Here is a 22,248-nt window from a genome sequence, read left to right as displayed (position 1 = left end):
ACATTGTCTATGGCTGCTTTCATAGTATAATGACAGAGCTGAGTAGTTACAACAGTCTTTGCCTGAACCTTCAGGGATTAGCAAACTATGGCTGGCCCCTGGCCTAGTTTTGTAAATAAAGTTTTGCCTGGAACACAGCCACGCTCGTTCATTTACATGCCGTCTATGACTGTTCTCATACTACAATGGCAGAGTTGAATGGTTACAACAGAGTGTATGACCTGAAAAGGAAATACACAAATATTTACTATCCAGACCTTAACAAAAAATTTGCTGACCACCATGGTAAATGAGCATAGCATTCCTGATAAAATTAACTACTAAACAAACACTTCACCAGACTCTCTGAAATAAGAGAAAGGAATTTAAAGACCAACTTGAGTTGAACTTCCTCAACGATCATTCTTTTTTTTTTTTTAAAGATTTTATTTATTTATTTGACAGACAGAGATCACAAGTAGGCAGAGAGGCAGGCAGAGAGAGAGAGAGGAGGAAGCAGGCTCCCTGCTGAGCAGAGAGCCCAATGCGGGGCTCGATCCCAGGACCCTGGGATCATGACCTGAGCCGAAGGCAGAGGCTTTAACCCACTGAGCCACCCAGGCGCCCCTTCAACGATCATTCTTAACATTTATTTCATTTTAAAAACTCTACAGTTTCAGACAGGGATTTCTAGGTAGCAATGCAAATGCAAATAGTGCATCTGAATGACGACTGTGAGCCATCACATGGAGTAGTCGTATCTAAATATGACTTAAAGTAGAACTGGTCGTAGTTGCTGAGAGTAGAATGTATACATCATTGGGTTTTAATAGTATAGGACATAAGCTGCAGTTGAAAGTTTCAGATTTAAATAATCAAATTTAAGAACAATATTCTGGAAATCAACAGACTTCTGCTAAACCAACAAAAGAGATTTATGTTGTCATTGTCTTGGTTTTCACGTTGAGTTAGACTAAATGAAATGCTTCACTACAGACGCATTCTGGAACGGTGTAGTACACACCTCAGCTACACAAGAATACGACTTCCAGTGGACAGACCCACTGAGCTGCTCCACGAACATTGCCAACAGCTCTTCGAACCATCCGACTCTCCGTTCCTCTATTCCCTGACTCCTACTACTGAGACCAGCCTCCATCTGGTCACCAAAGCCACACCTGGGACTCTTGTTAGTTCCTCCATTCTCTCTAAGTTCTGGGGCTTTACCTCCATGTATGTCTCAACTTTACCCCCCTCTTTCATCGCTGCAATAGTTCAAAACATAATGGTTTTTTTGCTTGACAATTCAGAGAGTCTTCTGGTATTTCCCCACCCTGTCAGGCTCCTCTCACATCTATCCTTCAAAAAGTAGTTAATTGTCAGAAAATAATGCCAGAAAGTCTTGAGACCTGGATGTATTTAATCTACAAAAGGAGGAGGTGGGAGGCAGGCAGACAGAAGGAAGAGCAATCGCAGAAAGTCAGCCTGGGTGAGTGAGACATGGAAACCGTCAGGCAAGTAAGAATGGCTGGAGTGCTGGATGAGGGATGAGGAGGGGAAAACACTAAGCAGTAAGATCATGAAGATCTTTGCTACTTCCATTTCTTACTTATTCTCACATGCCAGGCCAACCAAAAAAATCTGCCGCCATTGGCAGTACTCAGAAGAAGAAGAAACAGAAGTCTCATATGCCAACTCCCCGGTGGCAATGCCTGCTGAATGGCAGTGTGTTCAAAAACAGAAATACAGAAAGTTCTTAAGCCAGAGACTTTAATTAACCCCTCTCATTTTTTAAAGTCCTATTTCAAAAACTACTTCATTCTCTGAACCTTTCTGCCTGAATCTTCCCCCACTAATCAAATGGAAGGTGTCTTTCCGGGCTCTTCCAACCATCTAGACTTCTGTCTTGGCTCTCACTGTTTTTCGTTATAAATGTCTGATAATCATGGTGGCCAAATGCAAATTCTGTGACATAACCTTGAGTATCTCAACTGTGAATAACCTAAAATCATCAAATTATTACATTTATTTGTGTTCCTGAGGTGACAAAAGGCACTGGAGTCTAATGCAGAAGAAATGATACTGGGGTGCCTGGGGTGGCTCAGTTGGCCACGTGTCTGCCTTTGGCTCAGGTCATGATCTCAGGGTCCTGGGATCGGGCCCCACGTCAGACTCTCTGCTCAGCACAGAGTCTGGTTCTCTCTCTAACTCTCCTCTGTGCTCTCCCTCCCTCCTTCTCTCTCAAATAAAATCTTAAAAAAAAAAAAAAAAAAAAAGATAAGAAGGAAGAGGAAAAAAAGAAATGATACTGAGAAGCCCAAACCCACTCTTCACTTTGTATTTTTAGATGATTGTGACGAAGAAGGAACCTAAGAGCTCTAAAGATGGGATATGAAAACCGTGTTTGGTTTTATGGCTACTCCCCATCCCAAAGGATCGGTAATCTAGACCTACACACACTTGAGACAGCTTTAGAGGGGCACCTGGGTGGCTCAGTGGGTTAAGTGTCTGCCTTCGGCTTAGATTTGTGATCCCAGGGTCCTGGGACTGGCCCCGCGTAGGGCTCTCTGCTCAGCGGCAAGAGTGCTTCTCCTTCTCTCTCAGCCTGCTGTTCTGCCTACTTGGGCTCTCTCTCTGTCAAATAAATGAATACAATCTTTAAAATAAGTAAATAAAATAAATAAAATAAAACAGCTTTAGAGGATCCATTGGGATTCTAAAACATTTCTAGTGTTAAACAAGTAAAGGCTAATATAGATGTGAGAGCAAGGAGGAATGTATGTATTTAGGACTGGATATGATCACTCACCTGTCGAATTGACATGGTACAGAGAATATACAGAAAGATGAAGGAACAGTCTGTGGTGTCATCCCCCAGGAGGTTTCGATGAGACAGTCCTTGGATATAGGAAAGGGGGGTGAAAGGGAGCTTTGCCACCACCCTACCATCAAATCTAAAAAGGAAAAAACAAAGAATTGTTATTTTTGGAAGACTGACAAGCTTCTTAGTTCCAGGGAAGAATCTGAGACAGAAATAGAACTCTAAGTCCCTTGATCTCTAAAAAACAAAGAATGATATTTTAAAAAGAGACCTAAAGAACAAGGATGTAAGGAAGGGCTTAGATTTTTCCATCAATCTTTTTCTAAACTAATGAGTCTTAATTTTTTCAGTATCAGAAGCCCTGAACACAATGAAAAATTGAGATCCCTACATTGTTTAAAGGCTATAGCTATCACTATTTACTGCTTTAGAAATTAAAACTGAGGAATGTTAAAAAAGTTACTAAATCATTTAAAAGGTAGCAATAAATTCATTATATATTAACACAAATATTTTTATGAAAAAATAACTATCTTTTCTAAAACAAAGTAAAAAGGCTTTTTTTTTTTTTCTTTTGGCAAATATCTTTAATGTTTTGTTTAATAGAATACTGCTGGGTTCTCAGAGCTGCTTTAGTATTCAGGCTGTTGCAATGATATACATCATGAAGCCCTGAACCCTGTGGAAAATTCCACTGTACACTAAAAAGAGAGTAAGAATAAAGAAAGAAAATAACATCTTAGAATTATTCTGGCAGTAATGTTCATCTCAAGGACTTCCCAAGAGTCTCAAAGAGCTCTAGGAATCCCCAGACCATACTTTGAGAATCACTGTTATGAACCATGACACCAGTAAGATTTTAAAAACCCTCTTTTCCAAGACTCCCAATACACAACTTAAACAGGCTAAACATTTCTGAATAGAAATTCATGGAGTATATAGTGGAGAACGAAAAAAGTCGATTCTTAAAATTCATACACGATAATCTCAGATAACTTTTAACATACTATTAGTGTTTAAAAGTATTCTTTTTTACTTTTTCTAAAATAGAAAAGAGAACTGTTTCTAAAAGAGAAAAGCTTGGGGTGCCTGGGTGGCTCAGTGGATTAAAGCCTCTGCCTTCAGCTCAGGTCATGATCCCAGGGTCCTGGGATGGAGGCCCACATCGGGCTCTCTGCTCAGCGGGGAGCCTGCTTCCTCCTCTCTCTCTGCCTACCTCTGCCTACTTGTGATCTCTGTCAAATAAATAAATAAAATCTTAAGAAAAAAAATAAAAGAGAAAAGCTTAGAAAAAAGCTATAAGAAAATGCATACCAGCACTTATATTGAGGTGTTGGGGATATTACTTCTTTTATACTTTTCTATTAGTAAGTAGTATAATCAGTCAATAATGAAAATTATAAAAATTAATGTGATTAAGGATAGTGATACTTAATAATATTACAGAAATGTATGACTGCATCAGCTAAATTGTCTAAATAGAATCTTTAATTCCTGTTAAAACAGCTAGAAAATTCCCTCGGAAAAAATACCTGGGCACCTGTCTGGCTCAGTGGAGTGTGCGACTTGATCTCAGGGTTGTGAGTTTGAGGTCCACTTTGGGTATGGAGCCTACTTAAATAAAAATTTAAGAATATATATTTTTAAAAAAGAAGAAAAAAACCCACTTGGGATTTAGAATGTTTCTACAGAGAGAGAGGGGAAAAAAGAAGTAGCAATACCATCTTTGTCTTTGGGGGAAAAAAATCCCTAAATATCCAGATCAACTACTGTGATTCTTTTTTTTTTTTTCTTTTGAAGATTTTATTTATTTATTTGAGAGAGAGAGAGCACAAGAAGGGGAGGATCAGAGGGAGAAGCAGACTCCCTGCTGAGCAGAGAGCCTGCTGTGGGATTCAACCCAAGGACTCCAGGATCATGACCAGAGCAGAAGTCAGTCACTTAACTAAGCCACCCAGGCATCCCAACTACTGTGGTTCTAAAGAACTTCTTAGACAACTGTGCTGCAAAGAATATAGAAGAGATGAATGGGAGTATCTTCTCCTGAAAAAATTATTACTTTTGTTTTGGTCTTGTGAAGTTAGTAGAAGAGAATGACAGTGATTACTTCAAGCAGATCTTTAAATACTTTCGTCATATGTAAGTAAAATCAATTTGTGATTGAGCCTTTTCCTGTGTAAATATATACTAGAAAGGCAGTTGGAAGTAGTAAGTGGACAGTCATACATATAGAAGATGTCAAGAGAAGATTCATACATAGACCCAGTAGAATGTTATTTAGCCATAAAAAGGATGGAAATCCTGCCATTTGCAACAACAGGAATGAACCTTGAGAGTATTATGCTAAGTGAAAGAAGTCAGAGAGACCGACGAATAGTATGATACCACTTCCGTGTAGAATAAAAAAAAACTGAAATCATGGAAACAAGGTTAGATTCACAGTTGGCAGGGGTTGGGGATGAGAGAAATAGGAAGATGCTGGTCAAAGGATACAGACCTCCAGTTACAAGATGCTTAAGTTCTGGGCATCAAATGTACAGCCTGGTGATTATAATCAACAATATTGTATTATAGACTTAAATTTGCTAAGACAGTACATCTTAAATGTTCTCACCACCATACCACAACAAAATAATAACTGTGAGATAAACCGTACTGTAGTAATCATTTCACAATGTATATGTCTATCAAATCATTACATGTACATCATGTGTGTATACAAACATACACAATGTTATATGTTATATGTCAATTATATTGTAATAAAGCTGGAAAACAAGGAAAAGTTATCCGTGAATGTGAAAGTACCTACCGTGTATGAGACCTTAAGCCAGCCATAGACAAAAGGAAAAAAAAACTTCCAAGAACTCTTACTTTTAATGAATTAATTTTTCCAGGATACTTAAAGCTTGTCATAGGAACAGCTAACTGAAATGGTGTCTAGCCTAATAAAGAAGAGTTGGGGAACGAAGGGGAAAGGAGCAAAAAGAGAGACAGCTTATAGATATTATTATACCTAGACAGATTATTTCTTTCAGTGCACTTACTCTCTGGTTCCAGAGGGCAGAACTACTGCTCATGAGTAGAAGTACAAGAAGGCACATGTTAGCCCAGTAAGAGAAATTACTTTCAAACCCTAAAAACTACTCAATAAAAGTATATTATCTCAGAAACCCTCAGGCTCCTCATTGTTGGCAATAATTAAACAGAGGATGGAAAATTATCTGCTAGAGGTATTACTGAAGAGAGATTGTATTGGGACAGAAGTTATGTGTTAAATGACTTCAGATCTCTTCTAATTCTAAGATGGTAATGTTTCATTTCAGCTTTATGGAAATGATCCAGAATAAAAACCCAAAAAGAAATAAACAGCTAAAAGCAGTGCTTCCTACTGCTTCTTTGGAAATCTGGAAATTCAAGATCTTTGCATCTAACCTCAGGCTTTTTTCTTAAAAGCTTCCAGCTGTCAACAAATTAAAAGGTATATTAGAGATAGTGTATTCCATTCTACGGTAAACAGATGATCCAGGTGAAACTCTGAGAGATTACATTAAAAATTGAATAATATAATCAATATATGTACTAGACTTCTCATTGCATATGCCAGCTTATAAAAAACAGAGATGGGGCACCTCGGTGGCTCAGTGGGTTAAAGCCTCTGCCTTCAGCTCAGGTTATGATCTCAGGGTCCTGGGATCGAGCCCCGCATCGGGCTCTCTGCTCAGCGGGGAGCCTGCTTTCCTTCCTCTCTCTCTGTCTGCCTCTCTGCCTACTTGTGATCTCTGTCAAATAAATTAATGAAAATCTTTTAAAAAATTTTTTTGAAAAACAGAGATACAGCCTGTAACTTTTAGGTGCTCACAGTCTTTTGGTGTGCACACAACAATAATACTTTTATAACAATGAAAACTTCTAGTGTGCACACAATAATAATATATATTTTTAAATGCACAGGGCACAAAGACCAGAACAAAAACATGAATTACAGCCGAGCAGTTGTGCTCCTTGGTATCTATCCAAAGAAGTGAAAAACTTACGTGCACACAAGAACCTGCACCCGGGTGTTCACAGCGGCTTCACTAATAATCGCCAGAACTTGGAAGTAAATCAGGTATCAGTGGATAAACTGGTGCATCCAGACAATGAAATATTATTCAGTGCTACAACGAAATGGGCTACTGGCCATGAAGACACGGAGGGACTTTAAGTGAAAGAGGCCAATCTGAAAAGGCTATACGCTTGCATGAGTCAAACTCTATGACCGTCTGAAAAAGGCAAAACTCTGAAGCCAGTAAAAAGATCAGTGGCTGCAGAGCTGGGGCGGGAGAGAACGGGATAGACGGGCGGAGCTGAGGAGTTTTAAGGCACTTCACCTACTCTGTATGATACCATAATGGTGCTACATGTCATTATACATGTGTCCAAACTCACTGAATGTACACCAAGAGGGACCCCTAATGCAAGCAGGGGACTCCGGGTGGTTGGGTGCCAGCCCAGGCTCACCAGCGCGAACGAGTGGGGAAGTTGCTAGCGGGGAAGGTCATGCATGGGGCGGAGGGTAGATAGGAAATGTCTGTCCTTTCCCCTCAATTTTTCTGTAAACCTAAAACTGCTCTAAAAAGATAAAGTCTTATAAAAAAAAATCAAACAGCACTTGAATAAACAGTAAAACACTTACATGAACCTCCACACCAGTATTGCAAAACAAAACAAGTAAAAAGCTACTGTTGCCAGTGTCCTGAATAAGAGCTGACGAAAAGAAAATATACTGAAGAACAAAGAGGAAAGAACAGTCTTCCTTCTTGCCAATGGAAGCCTTCTATAAGAAGCTTGAATATAATGAAGTTTTTTGTAACATTTTCCTCCTGAAGATACTATATTTGACTTTTTTGAGCTTCATGGCTTTGAGAAAAGGCATGTGATATTTTATCTTGTACTGATGAACTCCATAAATAGGCATTTCAGTATTAGTCTACGGCCTAAAAGTGTAATCAACAAATAGTTGCTGAATAATCATTACACAGTATATGCTTTTCAGATATGGGCCTTGACTCAAGAGCTTTAAGCGTGGAAAAATAAAATGGAAATACATAGAACATTGTGGACCACATGAGAGACTGATGTTCACTGCTGGATGGTCCACACGTAACGATGTTATGAAAATTCTGCAGAGAAAGCCCATGGGGCCTCTGCTGACGATGAAGTGCTTTGTCCCCCACATGTTCTTATATATGGCTTTGAAAACCTCAGTCCTCTAGAAATTTCACAATTATCAAAGCAGCAATACAACTATTATATTCATTTGGTCCCCATTTTTATTAGACTATCTTTACTATTTCATTATTAAGTATTTTACTCTCTTCTGGTGGGTTTTTTTTTTTAATTTTATTTATTTATTTGACAGAGAGAATGAGACCACAAGCTGGGAGACAGACAGACAGGGAGAAGCAGGCTCAGTGGGGAGCTAGGTGTGGGACTGGATCCTAGGATCTTGGGATCATCACCTGAGCTGAACGCAGCTGCTCAACTGACCGAGCCACTCAGGTGTCCCTCTTCTGGTTGTTCTAATTCAACTTAGAACTAGAGAGGAGGGGCACCTGGGTGGCTCAGTCAGTTAAACGGCTGCCTTCGGCTTGGGTCATGATCACGGGGTCCGGGGATCGAGTCCCATATTGGGCTCCCTGCTCAGCGGAGAGTCTGCTTCTCCCTCTCCCTCTGTCTGCTGCTCTGCCTACTTGTGCTATCTTTCTGTCAAATAAATAAATAAAAATTAAAAAAAAAAAAAAAAAAAAGAACTAGAGAGGAGAAGAAGGTGGCAGGGAAGAAAGGACGGAGGGGAAATTTTGGAAAGAATGAGACCAAGTTATTTGTCTGATCATGTGATTATCTATCTAGAAAATTACAGAACCAAACTAAAACATACCAGACCCTATTAGAGTTCAGCAAGATGGCCAGTTACAGAATAAAGTAACAAGAATTGGTGATTTACTTTTATACCAGTAATAACGAGTTAGAAGATATAAAATGCATGCACGACTTACTTGGAAAGAAACTACAAAAGCACATAAAACGGACTTTGCAGAAACACGATGTTTCTAGATAGAAATATTTAAAATTATAAAGGTGTCTAATACTTCAAAACTAACATATAAATTAAATAACATCTGAGTCAAAACTCAAATGGGATTATCTTAAAGGGAAGCTGATACACGAGTGACTCTAAAATTCACATGAAAGAATGTGTATCTCAGGAACAGTGAACAGTGCAGTCAGAACACAATAGTCTGTAAACAGTAAAAAGAAATAAAGTTGGCACAGGCTGGGGTCAAAGCATGGTGACGCCAGGTTGAAGTCCAGACTCAGGTCAGGAGTCTGAGTGGTACGATGCTCCGAAAGGACTTTAGAGTCAGAGACACGAGTTATACTCCGGCTCAACGTTTACTAGCTTCGCGACCTTGGGCAAGTTAAATAACTTGGAGTCTCATATTCTCATCAGTAAAACAAAGACTGTAATACTCATCTCGGAAGGCTGTTAAGATTACAAGGGCAACACACATAAAGGCCAACAGTGGCCAACACACAGCTACTAGCTACTATTCCATCAGGAGCAGATGCGGTTATTAGACAATGGGTATGTGTTTTGGGGATGGTCACCTTAATGCTGCAGTGACAGGAGGCCCCTGAGGATGGAGAGCAGCTGGGAAGCTACTGGCATGCCCGAGGTCAAGGGGTAATAGCAGAGAGGAAAGGCAATGGGCTGAACTATGCTAAGAGCTGATGTAGCACGGATGAAGAGGAGAGGGAGGAGGGAAGGAGAGAGGGATGGATGGGCAGACGGATGGATGACTCGAAAGACACGGAGAGGCAGAGTAACAGGAACTGTTCACTGACGGAACCGAGGACTGACAACGTTAGAGATAACTCGGTGCCCAGCACTGAATCTGGGACAGGGTGGAAACGCAAGAAATGTGGGCTGAAAGGAAGAGAAGGAGGGAAGCAATAAAGCTTTCAGTTCCAGCTGACCAGAAATGGGAGCCACTGAAAGACACACAAGTATCACGAAGAGCGATGCTTTGGCAGAGAACATGACAGGTTCCAAGCAAGTCTCAAAAATAACATAGAGAAACAAGCCTCTCTGAGGCCCAGGGACAGGCTGGTCTGAAGCCCAAGGGAGCGGCAAATACAGCTGAGGTGGGGAGTTCTTGTTATAAAACTTCTCTCTCTCTAAAATTTCTCTCTATAATGGATCTTCAACAAGTTATAATGACCCCCACATAAAAAACAACAGTAACTTTTTAACTGGTAAATCAATATTTCTTATAGAGATGTCTATTCTACTTGAAGGGAACAAGCATCGTGAGGGCTCAGGCTGCACAATTTTCTTTTATCTCCCACAGTGTGAGGCACAAAAAAACGGCGTGCAGCTTTTTGACCCGAATAAATATTAAAAATAGTTGAAACCTATAAATATTCACGTAGTACACTCACAGAAACTTGACAACTGGAGGGAGAAAAATCAAAGGCAGGCAAATGAAAATGATTACTGACTCAAAGAAGAAAGAAACATAAGAAATATAATACTTTGTAGTTACGTGATTCTATGATTATAATCAAATATATTAGCTTCATTTAGTAACTGAACCAACTATGGATTCAAATCAAAACTATATACCAAGTTCTAGTTTTAACCACAGAAAAGAATGAAAGAACTGGAAAATTCTTCTGAAAAGGTAATCTAACAAATTCCTCCTACTGTAAATAACGAACATAAGCCAAACTGATTTATTTCCATGTTTCACAACTTAGTTTACAAGTTAAGACTTCTCCCGACTTAAGCCTTACGCCAACACTCTCATCATTAAAGAGATATAGTCTTTGAAAATTAGATTTACAGTACTACCCTGTCAAGAGGATGCACACAATGGTGAATTATTTTTTCCAAACACTGTTGATAGGTTAATACTGAGATAAACACTCTGAGTATTTATTGCTGATGTTAGCCTGTCTTATTACAAGACTCTGAGCTATCCCAGGCTATCAAAATAAACTATGACCTAAGAGTCAGCAGAAGACGTTTTCATCTGGGCCGAAGCCTTTATTTGTTGGTGTAAGACCCTTGATTTTGGTAACTGGATTGAAGTTATCTAAGAAAATGTCCACGTTCTCAGGAAATATACACTTTAGTAGTTATGGGGGCTCCTGACTGGCTGTCGGTTAAGCATTTGCCTTCAGTTCACATCATGATCCCAGAGCCCTGGGATTGAACCCTGTGTTGGGCTCCCTGCTCAGCACAGAGTTTGTTTCCTCTCTCCCTCTGCCACTTTCCTTCTCCCTCTGCCAATCTCTCTGCTTATGCTCTCTGTCAAATTAATGAATAAAGGGGCGCCTGGGTGGCTCAGTGGGTTAAAGCCTCTGCCTTCAGCTCAGGTCATGATCCCAGGGTCCTGGGATCGGAGCCCCACATCGGGCTCTCTGCTCAGCAGGGAGTCTGCTTCCTCCTCTCTCTCTCTCTGCCTGCCTCTCTGTCTACTTGTGATCTCTATCTGTCAAATAAATAAATAAAATCTTTAAAAAAAATTAATGAATAAAATCTTTTTAAAAAAATTTAGTAGGGGGGCGCCTGGGTGGCTCAGTGGGTTAAGCCTCTGCCTTCGGCTCAGGTCATGATCTCAGGGTCCTGGGATCGAGCCCCTGCTTCCCTTCCCCTCTCTCTGCCTATCTCTCTGCCTACTTGCCTACTTGTAATCTCTGTCTGTCAAATAAATAAATAAATAAATAAATAAGTAGTTATGGATAAAGGGGCATGAACCCCATAACATAATCTTGAATAATACATACATAATGTATGTGTGAATGACTACACAGATGATATGGAAGAGACAGAAAAAGAAAGAAAATGAAGCAAAATATTAACAATTGTGACTATGGATAATGAATATATTATTTTTGTAACCTTTCTATAAATTTGAAGTATCAAAATAAAATATTACCAAAAAAGCTGGAGCGGCTGGGTGGTTCGTTCACTTAAGCATCTGCCTTCGGCTTAGGTCAAGATCCCAGGGTCCTGGGATCGAGTCTCCCTGCTGAGCAGGGAACCTGTTTCTCCCTCTCCTTCTCTCCCCTGCTTGTGTTTGCTCTCTCTCTTTAGTGCCCCCCAAATAAAGAAAATCTTTAAAAAAAAAAAGTTAATTGCTCATAAATACACACACATATAGAACAGTTAGGTAAAACCATATTATTAAAGGATACTCACATGGAATTGAACATTCCCATTAGGGCAGTAAAACAAAAGCCAATTGCAAACATGGATTTCATTCGGACCTGTAAAGAGACCAGCACATTGTCATTTCACACTACTAAGGTACACCCCAAAATTCTGGTTTCAAATCACACTGCACTCCATAGCAATAAGCTGCTTATTGGCTAACCCACCCTCCACCTCCAAGCCCTTCTCCTTGTCCCCTTCTGATGAATAGTATTGGGTGGCCATGTGACCCAGTTCTGGTACCAGTACCGAACGAACAGGACTTTAAAGGGACAAAGTTGGCCAGTATCCCTTTAAGCCTTTGGCCCATTCTTCTTGCCTGGAATGAAGAACATAATGCCTGAAGATAAAGGATAAAGTACCATCAAATAACCAAACAACCATAATCTAAGAATGGCCAACCTAAGTCCTTAATAACATTACTGAGCTGCTACACCAACCCAGGACTACCAAACCCTGGCCTTCTTGAACAAGTAAAAAAAAAAAAAATCTTTATCTGTTTAAGTCATTGTTATAGTTATGTATTCTGTTATTTGCAGCTAACTTCTTACTTAATTACAAATGTGGTAAAAGTATAAATAAATAAAAGATCATATCGATGTAAGAGTAACAATCATTATCTCTGGGTGACAGGTATTTTTTTTAAAGATATTTTTTATTATTAATTTTTTTTAAAGATTTTATTTACTTATTTGACACTCAGAGATCACAAGTAGGCAGAGAAGCAGGCAGAGAAAGAGAGAGGAGGAAGCAGGCTCCCCGCCGAGCAGAGAGCGTGATGCGGGCCTCGATCCCAAGACCCTGGGATCATGACCTGAGCCGAAGGCAGAAGCTTTAACCCACTGAGCCACTCAGGCGCCCTATTATTAATTTTTTATACGATTTTATTTTTAAGTAATTTCTACACCCTATGTGGGGCTCGAACTCATGACCCTAAGATCAAGAGTCTCATGCTCTTCTGACTGAGCTAACTTGAGCTCCTGGATGACAGGTTTATCAGCAATTTTTCCTCTCTTCTTTCTATAGTTTCCAAATTTGGTCTTATAAACACTTAATAAGTAGGTCAACAGAAAAGCTATTTTCAAAAAGATGCACTTCTAAATTACAGCCTTACTCAATTAGAATTGCAAGAAACAGAAGCTAATATAGCAAAGGTCTCTTAGAAAGCAAAGACAACTGTTGCACAGTTTAGATGTCCTGTGATAAACGTACAGAAATTAAATAGAAAAGTTAGTCAAGCCATATAATTAGCCTATCCATGCCTTAGAAAAACTCTTGAACAAACTCTACTCTTTATAAATGATGAATAATGGGTAATAAAATCATTTCTCTTTACACTTTACGCTATGCCTGACACGCAGAACAAAAGGCCTCTTGAAGAACAAAGGCAACAATAAAGGCCATCTATTTTTTTTTTTAAAGATTTTATTTATTTATTTGACAGAGCGAGATCACAAGCAGGCAGAGAGGCAGGCAGAGAGAGAGGAGGAAGCAGGCTCCCTGCTAAGCAGAGAGCCCAACTCGGGACTCGATCCCAGGACCCTGAGCTCATGACTCGAGCCGAAGGCAGAGGCTTAACCCACTGAGCCACCCAGGCACCCCAATAAAGGCCATCTATGATGCTCCAGCTCAGAGACTGGCGTGACATAGGTCACCTGAAAACCAAAGATTCGGCAATGACACGAGAGTAAAAGAAAACAGACCACTCCATTCGAAACATAAGGGCTAAGCTAAGCAAAAACTGTGTGAAAGGGACAAATTATGATCCCCGAGACAGCCCAAAACGGCTTCTCTCATTACTGAAATGAAGTTTAAGCCCAAGAGCATATTTTCAATTCCACCTGGCCCAGGAACACCCATGACATTAGTGGGTGAATTTCTGAAAAGGTAAGTACAGTGTATTTAATGCAAATCAGAGTCTTATTCTATAAAACTTGTTGTGGTTCACCACAATATTACACTTCAGACTCTTACCATGGACAGGTCTCTGTTGTTATTTTTCAGTTTCTCTTCCTGCCTCTCTGAAAAGAATTAACAAACTGATTAATATACACAATGCTGAGCGCAAGGCAGATGTTAAACTGTCACTGACTGGTGATTATAAAAGCAGTTCTGTCTCAGGATCACTTAGTAATAACATCAGCTAAATACTTGTGGTATTGTATACTTTATATTAGCAGAAAATTCAAATGCAGCAGAGCACCAAAATATTTTTATTTAAATAAATAAAAATCTTTAAAGAGTAATCAAAAATTACCTCAGGTATTAAGTGTCTTAACTATACATTAAGATACACTTTTATACTATACTGATGGAAAGTGTAAATATAATGACTGTAATTAGGCTTCAAATATGAGTTATTTATCTCTCATGTTTTTCCCCCTCTTTCAGTTACTTCAAGAGAGCAGAGTCTAAAAGTAAAAGCCAATCAAGACAAATTTAAAATTCAGGTTCTTTCATATTACAGACTAATTACTCTAAAAATAAGCATAGTTTTTTAGTTAAGTGAATTAGAAAGCTAGAAAATTTCACATATATTTTAAAGAAAGTTGTTATATACACACAACCCAAAATGCTTAACAAAGTCTCAACTGTACATCAATGCCATTATTTGTGAATTCAATCAACGCAGGGATTTCATTGTTTCCAGAAAGAAACTGAGGTCCCGCAAAGGGGAAGTGACTTGTTAGAGAACCCGTGAGCATTCTGTGGCGAAGCCAGGACTAGACTCCAAGTTTCCCAACTCCCAAGCCAGGAATCTCTATGCACCCTCTGCTACTGCTCTCTTTGGTCTTGTATTACCATCACCAGGATTAATTACTTCAACAAACACTGATTATCTACCACATTCTGAGCACTGGGGATACACAAATGAACAAAAAACACAAAAATCCCCACCCTCACAGGAAGATTACAAAATAAAAATATAATATCCTCTAAAACAAAAATATATACCATTAGAATAAACTGGTGTGAGGGCAGGTAAATTTGGGCAGGTACAGGAAAGGAGGAACAAAGAGGCCTACAGGAGGGCTGGCTTACAGAGTGGACTGCAGTTTCCAAACAGCACAGAGCGGGAGGAAGACATGATCCCTTACCCTGAATGGCTCCCGTCCAGTTTGTTCTCCAGGGAAGGGAAGGATATGGGCAGGAGAGAGTGGGATGCTGGAGATATATGGAACAAAATGAAGAAAAATGAATGCAGCTAATGTCTATCTTGGTCGGGGGGAGCTCCTTTGCTACCTGGCCAGTCCTCTTACAATGTAACAAGATGTTTTTAAATTGGGGGTTGAGGGCTGGGGTATAAGATGATGAGAAGGTAAACAGGCATAAAACAACTAGAGAGGGAAGGGACTACCACTACAAAATAAAAAGGTATAGGAGATCACCTATGCTAGAGGCCTTGGCATATCCCTGACTCCCTCCTGTCTCAACCAAACACCACATCCCATTAATTATACCTCGTAAGTATTTTTTGAAGATGTATTTATTTGAGAAAGAGAGAGAGAGAAAGGAGTGTGCACGCTCCGGGGAGTTGGGCGGCGGGGGGGGAGGCAATTTCAAGCAGACTCCCTGCTGAGCAGGGAGCCTGATACAGGGCCTGATCCTAGATCAAAGATCATGACCTGAGCCAAAACCAAGAGTTGAACACTTAACTAACTGAGCCCCCCAGGCACCCCACATACCTCATAAATACTTATGAAACCCTCCCCCTCCTCATTACCATGTCCTTGGGATTTCTAACCACTTTACCTATATTGCTTCAAGTCTCCAAGCATCTCACTGCCTCCAAACTTGCTCCCTCAAATTCATCTTCCACGAAGCTACCCGTCAGATCTACCTAAGATGTAAAACTGACCAAAATTATGATACTCCCCAGCTTAAAATTCTGGCATGGCCTTTCCCCCTACAAGCTCATGTTCCAGTGTCACCGGCAAGTCTGAGGTCCATCCCTGCAGCCTCATTTCCAATCCCTCACATGAACTGTACTGCAGAGGTTCCTGCAACACCAAACAAACGTAAGCTGCTCTCGATGTGAAACTTTTCTCTAGATCCAGTGCCTTTGTCTATGAAGTCCTTTCTACTTGGGTGACCAACTGTCCCAGTTTTCCCAGGATTGTTCCAGTTTTAGCTCTAAAAACCACACATCCCAAGAAACTCCTCAGTCTCAACTGGGATTTCTACCTAGAATGTTTTATTCTGTCCCTAGCCAAGCCCTTCCTGGTTAGCTAGTACTCAACTTTTAAGTCTCGGCTCTCTGTCACCTCCTTTTTAAAATCTTGACTCCTTAGTCAATAATGTTCTATAGAATTTTCTTTTCCTTTTTTAGATTTTATTGATTTGAGAGAAGCACAAGCAGGGGAAGCAGCAGAGGGAGAGGGAGAAGCAGGCTCCCCACTGAGCAAGAAGCCTGATGTGGGGCTCAATTCCAGGACCCTGGGATCACAACCGGAGCCAAAGGCAGATGCTTAACTGACTGAGCCACCCAGGCGCCCCTATAGAGTTTTCTATAATTATGAAGATATTCTCTATCTGTGCTGGCAATAAAGTAGTCACTAATGACATGTGGCTCCTGAGCAAATAAAATATGGTCATTGTGACTGAGGAACTAAAATTTTTACTTCATTTAACTTTAATTAATTTAAAAAGCCAAATGTAGCTAATGACTGCTTTACTGAACACTAGATTAGCAGTCCCTTCTTTATGCTTCCAGAATATTCCATGCATATCTTTATCATTATACTGAGTTTGTACATTCTCTTGTAATGATCTGTTTATTTACCCATCAGCCCAACCAGATGGCAGGTTCCTAGAGAACAAGGATTCCTGTGCCTTCTTCATCTCTATAACCTCAGTAACTAGCATGTACTTAGTTGCTCAGTATTGTGGTATGTGCTCAATATTATTTCATGAATGATTCAGCAACATAATAAAACCTGATATGAAGATACAGCATACCAAAAATCCTTTTCTAGGGAAAGGAGTCCTTTTTGGGGGGTCGGGGTGAAGGGGTAGCCCTTTATGATGAAGCTGATAGCCCAAACAGATAGAAAAAGCACAAAGAGCCTAAAAGCTGAGAGCAAACTGAGGTGACATAGTTTTTCTGAAGCTAAGTCCACAGAGAAACAATAACCGTTAAGGTTATTGTAACCAGGGTAGACAATGTGTAGACAATGTGTAGACAATGGCTGCTTAATAATACAGCCACACAGGATTACACTGCACAATAACACTATTAAGGTTCTTGAAAAGTCTTCAATTCAAATTGTTACTAAATACCTACCATATACAAAGTAGTTTTAGTCCATTTCAAATAATTAAAAAAGAGGTTTATATTCCCTTGGTTTTGGAGGAGGTGACAGATACAAATATCTTCCATGTTTGCTTTCACACCTACCCATCTCTGATAAATCCGGGGCACGGCACTATCAGCTGCACAGAATTGAGTCAGATGGGGTAGCAGAAGCCGCTAAGACTAGTTCTCAGCACAGGGATTTCACTCATGGACAATTAACAGCTGATTATGTCTGAGGCTACCTGAAAGGTCTATGTTATATACTCTAGTGACTCCACTTTTCACTAGGGACCATTTCCGACAGAAGAGAACAAAAAGATAGTATGTAAAAAGGTAAAGTTGGGACGCCTGGGTGGCTCAGTTGGTTGGACGACTGCCTTCGGCTCAGGTCATGATCCCGGAGTCCCGAGATCGAGTCCCACATCGGGCTCCCAGCTCCATGGGGAGTCCGCTTCTCCCTCTGACCTTCTCCTCGCTCATGCTCTCTCTCACTGCCTCTCTCTCAAATAAATAAATAAAATCTTAAGGAAAAAAAAAAAGTTTGGCAAAATTAAAAAAAAAAAAAAAGGTAAAGTTGATTTTTAAAAAGATGCCTCTGTAGAGAAAAGGGACAAAAAGAAGAAACAGAATAAAGAAACATCAAACTAAACAAATATATATATATGTATATATATATATTTTTTTTTTTAAGATTTTTATTTTTTTATTTTGAGAGAGAGAGAGAGAGACAGAGTGAGAGAGAGCATGAGAGGGGAGGTCAGAGGGAGAAGCAGACTCTCCATGGAGCTGGGAGCCCAATGTGGGACTTGATCCCAGGATTCTGGGACCATGACCTGAGCTGAAGGCAGCTGCTTAACCAACTGAGCCACCCAGGTGCCCCCAAAACAAATATATTTAACAGGGAAACATCATACATGCAAAATTTCATCTTAAATGAACCTGATCCGTTTGTGGGTAGAAAATGCTAAGATGCCTCAAGAAGCATAAACATAAAAACAAAGAATTTAAATTCAAATGTCCAGGACAAAAAAGAAAAACAATTATTCCTAAGAATAAAATTTTTATGTTCCATTTTGGGTTAGATAAATTTATGAAGACTAGCCTGTCAACACAGTCATGTAATACATGGTTTATATGAAGGGCACCTGGGTGGCTCAATTGTTAAGCTTCTGCCTTTGGCTCAGGTCATGATCCCAGGGTCCTAGGATCGAGCCCCATATTGGGCTCTCTGCTCAGCGGGAAGCCTGCTTCTCCCTCTCCAACTCCCCCTACTTGTATTCCCTCTCTGTTCTCTCTCTCTCTCTGTCAAATAAATAAATAAAATCTTTGGGAAAAAAAAAAAAGGAGGCTGTATTTCTTGTAGTAGTTATGGGAATCAACTAGTAGCAATGATAGCATCTATTCTGACCACAGAATGAACAGACAGTAAGCCAATCTATTATACATTTTTATTTGACAACATTAGGCTGTGTGCAACAAGATAACATAATTTAAGAAAGGAACACTTCCTCATTTACCTTAGTCAATAACCAGTGTCTTTTCTGTCAAAGAATGGAAATCAATACAGGAGGCAACCGGTTGGTCAAATCCAACCAACAGTTTGGGAGATGGTGAACATTTTTAAATAACAGAGAGAAGGTCAAAATAGCAGGTGCCACTCTATAGATGAAAAGAATTAGATATCCCATGGGAGTTCTACATTCTGAGTTGTCTTGAATGAAAACCAATTAATAATATAACCTTGAAATTTCTCATAGATTTGGTAATGGAGAGGAAGCAAAATTTAAACTAAATGCCTGAGGCAGTCTTCTTTTATGGAAAATCCAAACAGGATAAAGGCCTAGAGTGAATATATAAATTCAGGGCCCAAAATAAATTAAATTTCAAAAATTTCCTCCCGTATCTCCAGGTCACGAAGAAAAGAGATATCCACCCCAACTCAGTCAAACTTCTGAATGCCTGCCCTCTCTTCCCCAGCCATCTGAGGGTATCAGCCTCCTACCAGAGTCCTTGTTGAGGGTCAGCCTTTCAAAGATTCCCATAACCCCCACCCTGCACTACCGACCTAGCAGGCAGCCAATCCCTGTGCCTTCTCATGACCCACGGTGTAAAGAGACGAGCTGAGCCAACCAGATTCCTTCTCTCAGAAATTTAAAACAGAAAATCTTGGAATAGTAAATCAATTAACTGTGGGAGCAGAAACAGAAAAATTATAATATAGCACTGGCTCTCAAACTTCAGTTTGTCTAAGAAAATCTGGGAAGCCTGTTAAAAACAGCAGCCTCCTGGGTCCCACATCCAGAGATCCTGACTCAGTAGTCTGGGAGGAAGACGCAGAGCCCTTTACTCATAACAGTACTGACGCAGGGGGTCTACAGAGTACATTGTGAATAAGACTGATATAGGCAGAACCCTAGGACACAAGCCAAAGTTAGGTGTAGGCACAGCCTAAATGCCAGAAAAACACTACAGAGCAAGTGGGAGAAGCTGAACAACAGAAAGAGATTGAAGGACATATCAATAGTGCAGCTCGGGGGCGCCTGGGGAGCTCAGCTGGTCAAGCAAAGCTCAGGTCATGATCTCAGGGTTGTGAGACTGAACCCCACATCAGACTCCATGCTAGACGTGAAGACTGCTTATGAGTCTCTCCCTCTCCCTCTGCCCCTCCAGCACCTCTCCCCCTCTCTAAAAAATAACAATAGTGCAGCCTTAAAAACACTGGAGCCCACTGTCTCACTTCATCTCAGGGCTTGCTCTGCCTACCAGATGGGCTTTAACACAGTTCCTGCCTTCCTGTAACCGATTACTTCAGTGTTTTCTGAGTTTGGGATCCCATACGTTCGGAAAATAAATCCCCCAATACTTGAGGTATTGGGGGATTTATTATCTATGTAGCCAAAAGAACTAAATAAAATATCAAAAGTAAATTTGTTTCCCTTCTGTGGGAAATGTAGGGGAAGAGGGAAATGTAAAACAGCCAAAACATCTACACCTGAAATTAAGAATGGGGAACCTAGGGGAGCCTGTGTGGCTCAGTCAGTTACACACTGCTTCGGGCGCCCTGCTCAGTGGGGAACCTGCTTATCCCTCTCCCTCTGCCCTCCCTCCCCATGCCGTCTCTCATATTCTCTCTCTTTCAGATAAAAATAGATAAAATATTAAAAAAAAAAAAAAAAGAATGGGAACCTAAGGGGGCCCTGGTGGTTCAGTCAGTTAAGCATCTTACTTGATGTCAGCTCAGATCACGAGCTCAGGGTCCTGAGATCAAGCCCCACAATGACAAGGTCTGTGCTCAGCAGGGAGCCTGCCCGAGATTCTCTCTCTCCCTCTGCCCCTCCCCTGAGTGTGCACACTCTCTCTCTCTCAAATAATAAATGTAACTTTAAAAAAACTGGTGAACCTAAGATCTTTAGTTCAAATGTAAGACATTTCAGCTTTTTCTTCTTTTTTTTTTTAAAGATTTTATTTATTTATTTGACAGAGAGAGATCACAAGTAGGCAGAGAGGCAGGCTTAATCTCAGAGTAAAATTTACAAATCTAGAGCATGGCTAGATTGTCTTTTAAACAACTTCGCATGAACATTACACCTTGTTAACTCCTGATAAGACGTTGATAACCAACACTTCACAGGTGTTATTTCTCTTCTGATACTTTTTGGTGAGCAAAAAGTTCAAAGGTTGCATTCCATGCTAAAGTTAATTTACATTTTAGACAGTTTGTGTGTCGACTTAAGGGCAGAGAGCAATCTGCCTTCCATTTTTATATCTTTCCTATCCTTTACAGCAAAGCTACTTGATAGAATGGTTCTATGTTCAATGTCTTCACTTCCTCACCCTGCATTCTCTCCTCATCTAGACAACTGGCTTCTGTCCCCCATCACGCCACTGAAATCATTCTTGCTACATCACTAACAATAACTTTCATTTCCATTTGCCTCTTAGACATTTAACATCTTAGATCCTCTCTGTCCCCTGAAGCTCTCCCCTCAGCTACGATGGCAAACCCTCTCTGACTTCTCTGGCAATACTTCTGCAGGGTTCCACTTCTGCTCCCTCTGTTTCCTCAAGACTCTCTCCATCCTCAGCCCTTTCCTTTTCTTACTTTATACGGTTTCCTCTGTGTGTGAACTCAATTACTACTTAAAAGTATATGATTCTAAAATCTGTTTATAGCCTTTATCCCTCTGCTAGCTCCGAAACCACATATCCAACTGTGTACCAAATATTTCCACCTACTGTCACACAGGCATTTCAAATTCAACACGTTCAAACCTGAAATTATCCTCTCTTTTCTTCCCCATCCCAATTTGCTATTCCTCCAATATTTCCAAATCAGACATATGGCCTTCTTTGTAGACTCACCCTTCTCTCCACATGCCACATCAAAGAGTCATCAAGTCCTGTTACTCCTACTTCTCTAGATCCGTTGAATCCATACCTTCTATTCCATTACCGCTGCCTCTACTTAAGCTCAGATTCTTGCCATTTTTGCATCTGAGATTTTTAAAAAGCCTCATGACCTCCTGCCTCCAGAATGATCCCTTCTCCCATTTATCTCCAAACTACTGCCAGAGTTGTCTTCCTTAAAATCCAATGTCAATCTCTGTTTAAATCCTTTAATGGATACGGAAAGATGGAAAGTCTTCTGGATACAAGTTAAACTCATTACCTTAGTTTAATTTATAAAGATCTTTAGGAACAACAGACTCAACTTATTTCTCTAGCCTCATCTGTCTATACTTTATACATCCCTTCTTTCATCTGTTACACTAAACTATTTATAGCTTCAGGAATATACCTTGCTATTTGATCCCTCTAGAGTTTGGAGATGGCTATCCTTCTGCCTAGGATATACAGGGCTTAAAACTGGATGTTAAAGTTACAAAT

General features: G+C 40.2%; 1 protein-coding gene across 1 annotated transcript in view; it reads right to left on the bottom strand.

Moving 5' to 3' along the window:
• TMCO1 (transmembrane and coiled-coil domains 1) overlaps positions 1 to 22,248 on the bottom strand; it is a 45,528-nt gene that overhangs the window by 15,229 nt on the left and 8,051 nt on the right. The window contains exons 4-6 of the mRNA XM_032872984.1: positions 14,040 to 14,086; positions 12,054 to 12,121; positions 2,789 to 2,933 (exon numbers count right to left, since the gene is read on the bottom strand). Of these exons, the coding sequence (XP_032728875.1) occupies positions 2,789 to 2,933; positions 12,054 to 12,121; positions 14,040 to 14,086 (260 nt within the window). The remainder of the gene's footprint in view (positions 1 to 2,788; positions 2,934 to 12,053; positions 12,122 to 14,039; positions 14,087 to 22,248) is intronic.

Source organism: Lontra canadensis, unplaced genomic scaffold (genome assembly GCF_010015895.1).
Source record: "Lontra canadensis isolate GAN:19392208 unplaced genomic scaffold, GSC_riverotter_1.0 scaffold46, whole genome shotgun sequence".
In the NCBI taxonomy this organism is placed as follows: domain Eukaryota; kingdom Metazoa; phylum Chordata; class Mammalia; order Carnivora; family Mustelidae; genus Lontra; species Lontra canadensis.
Note: the sequence above shows the minus strand (reverse complement) of the source record. Positions and strands in the feature narration are given on the sequence as shown.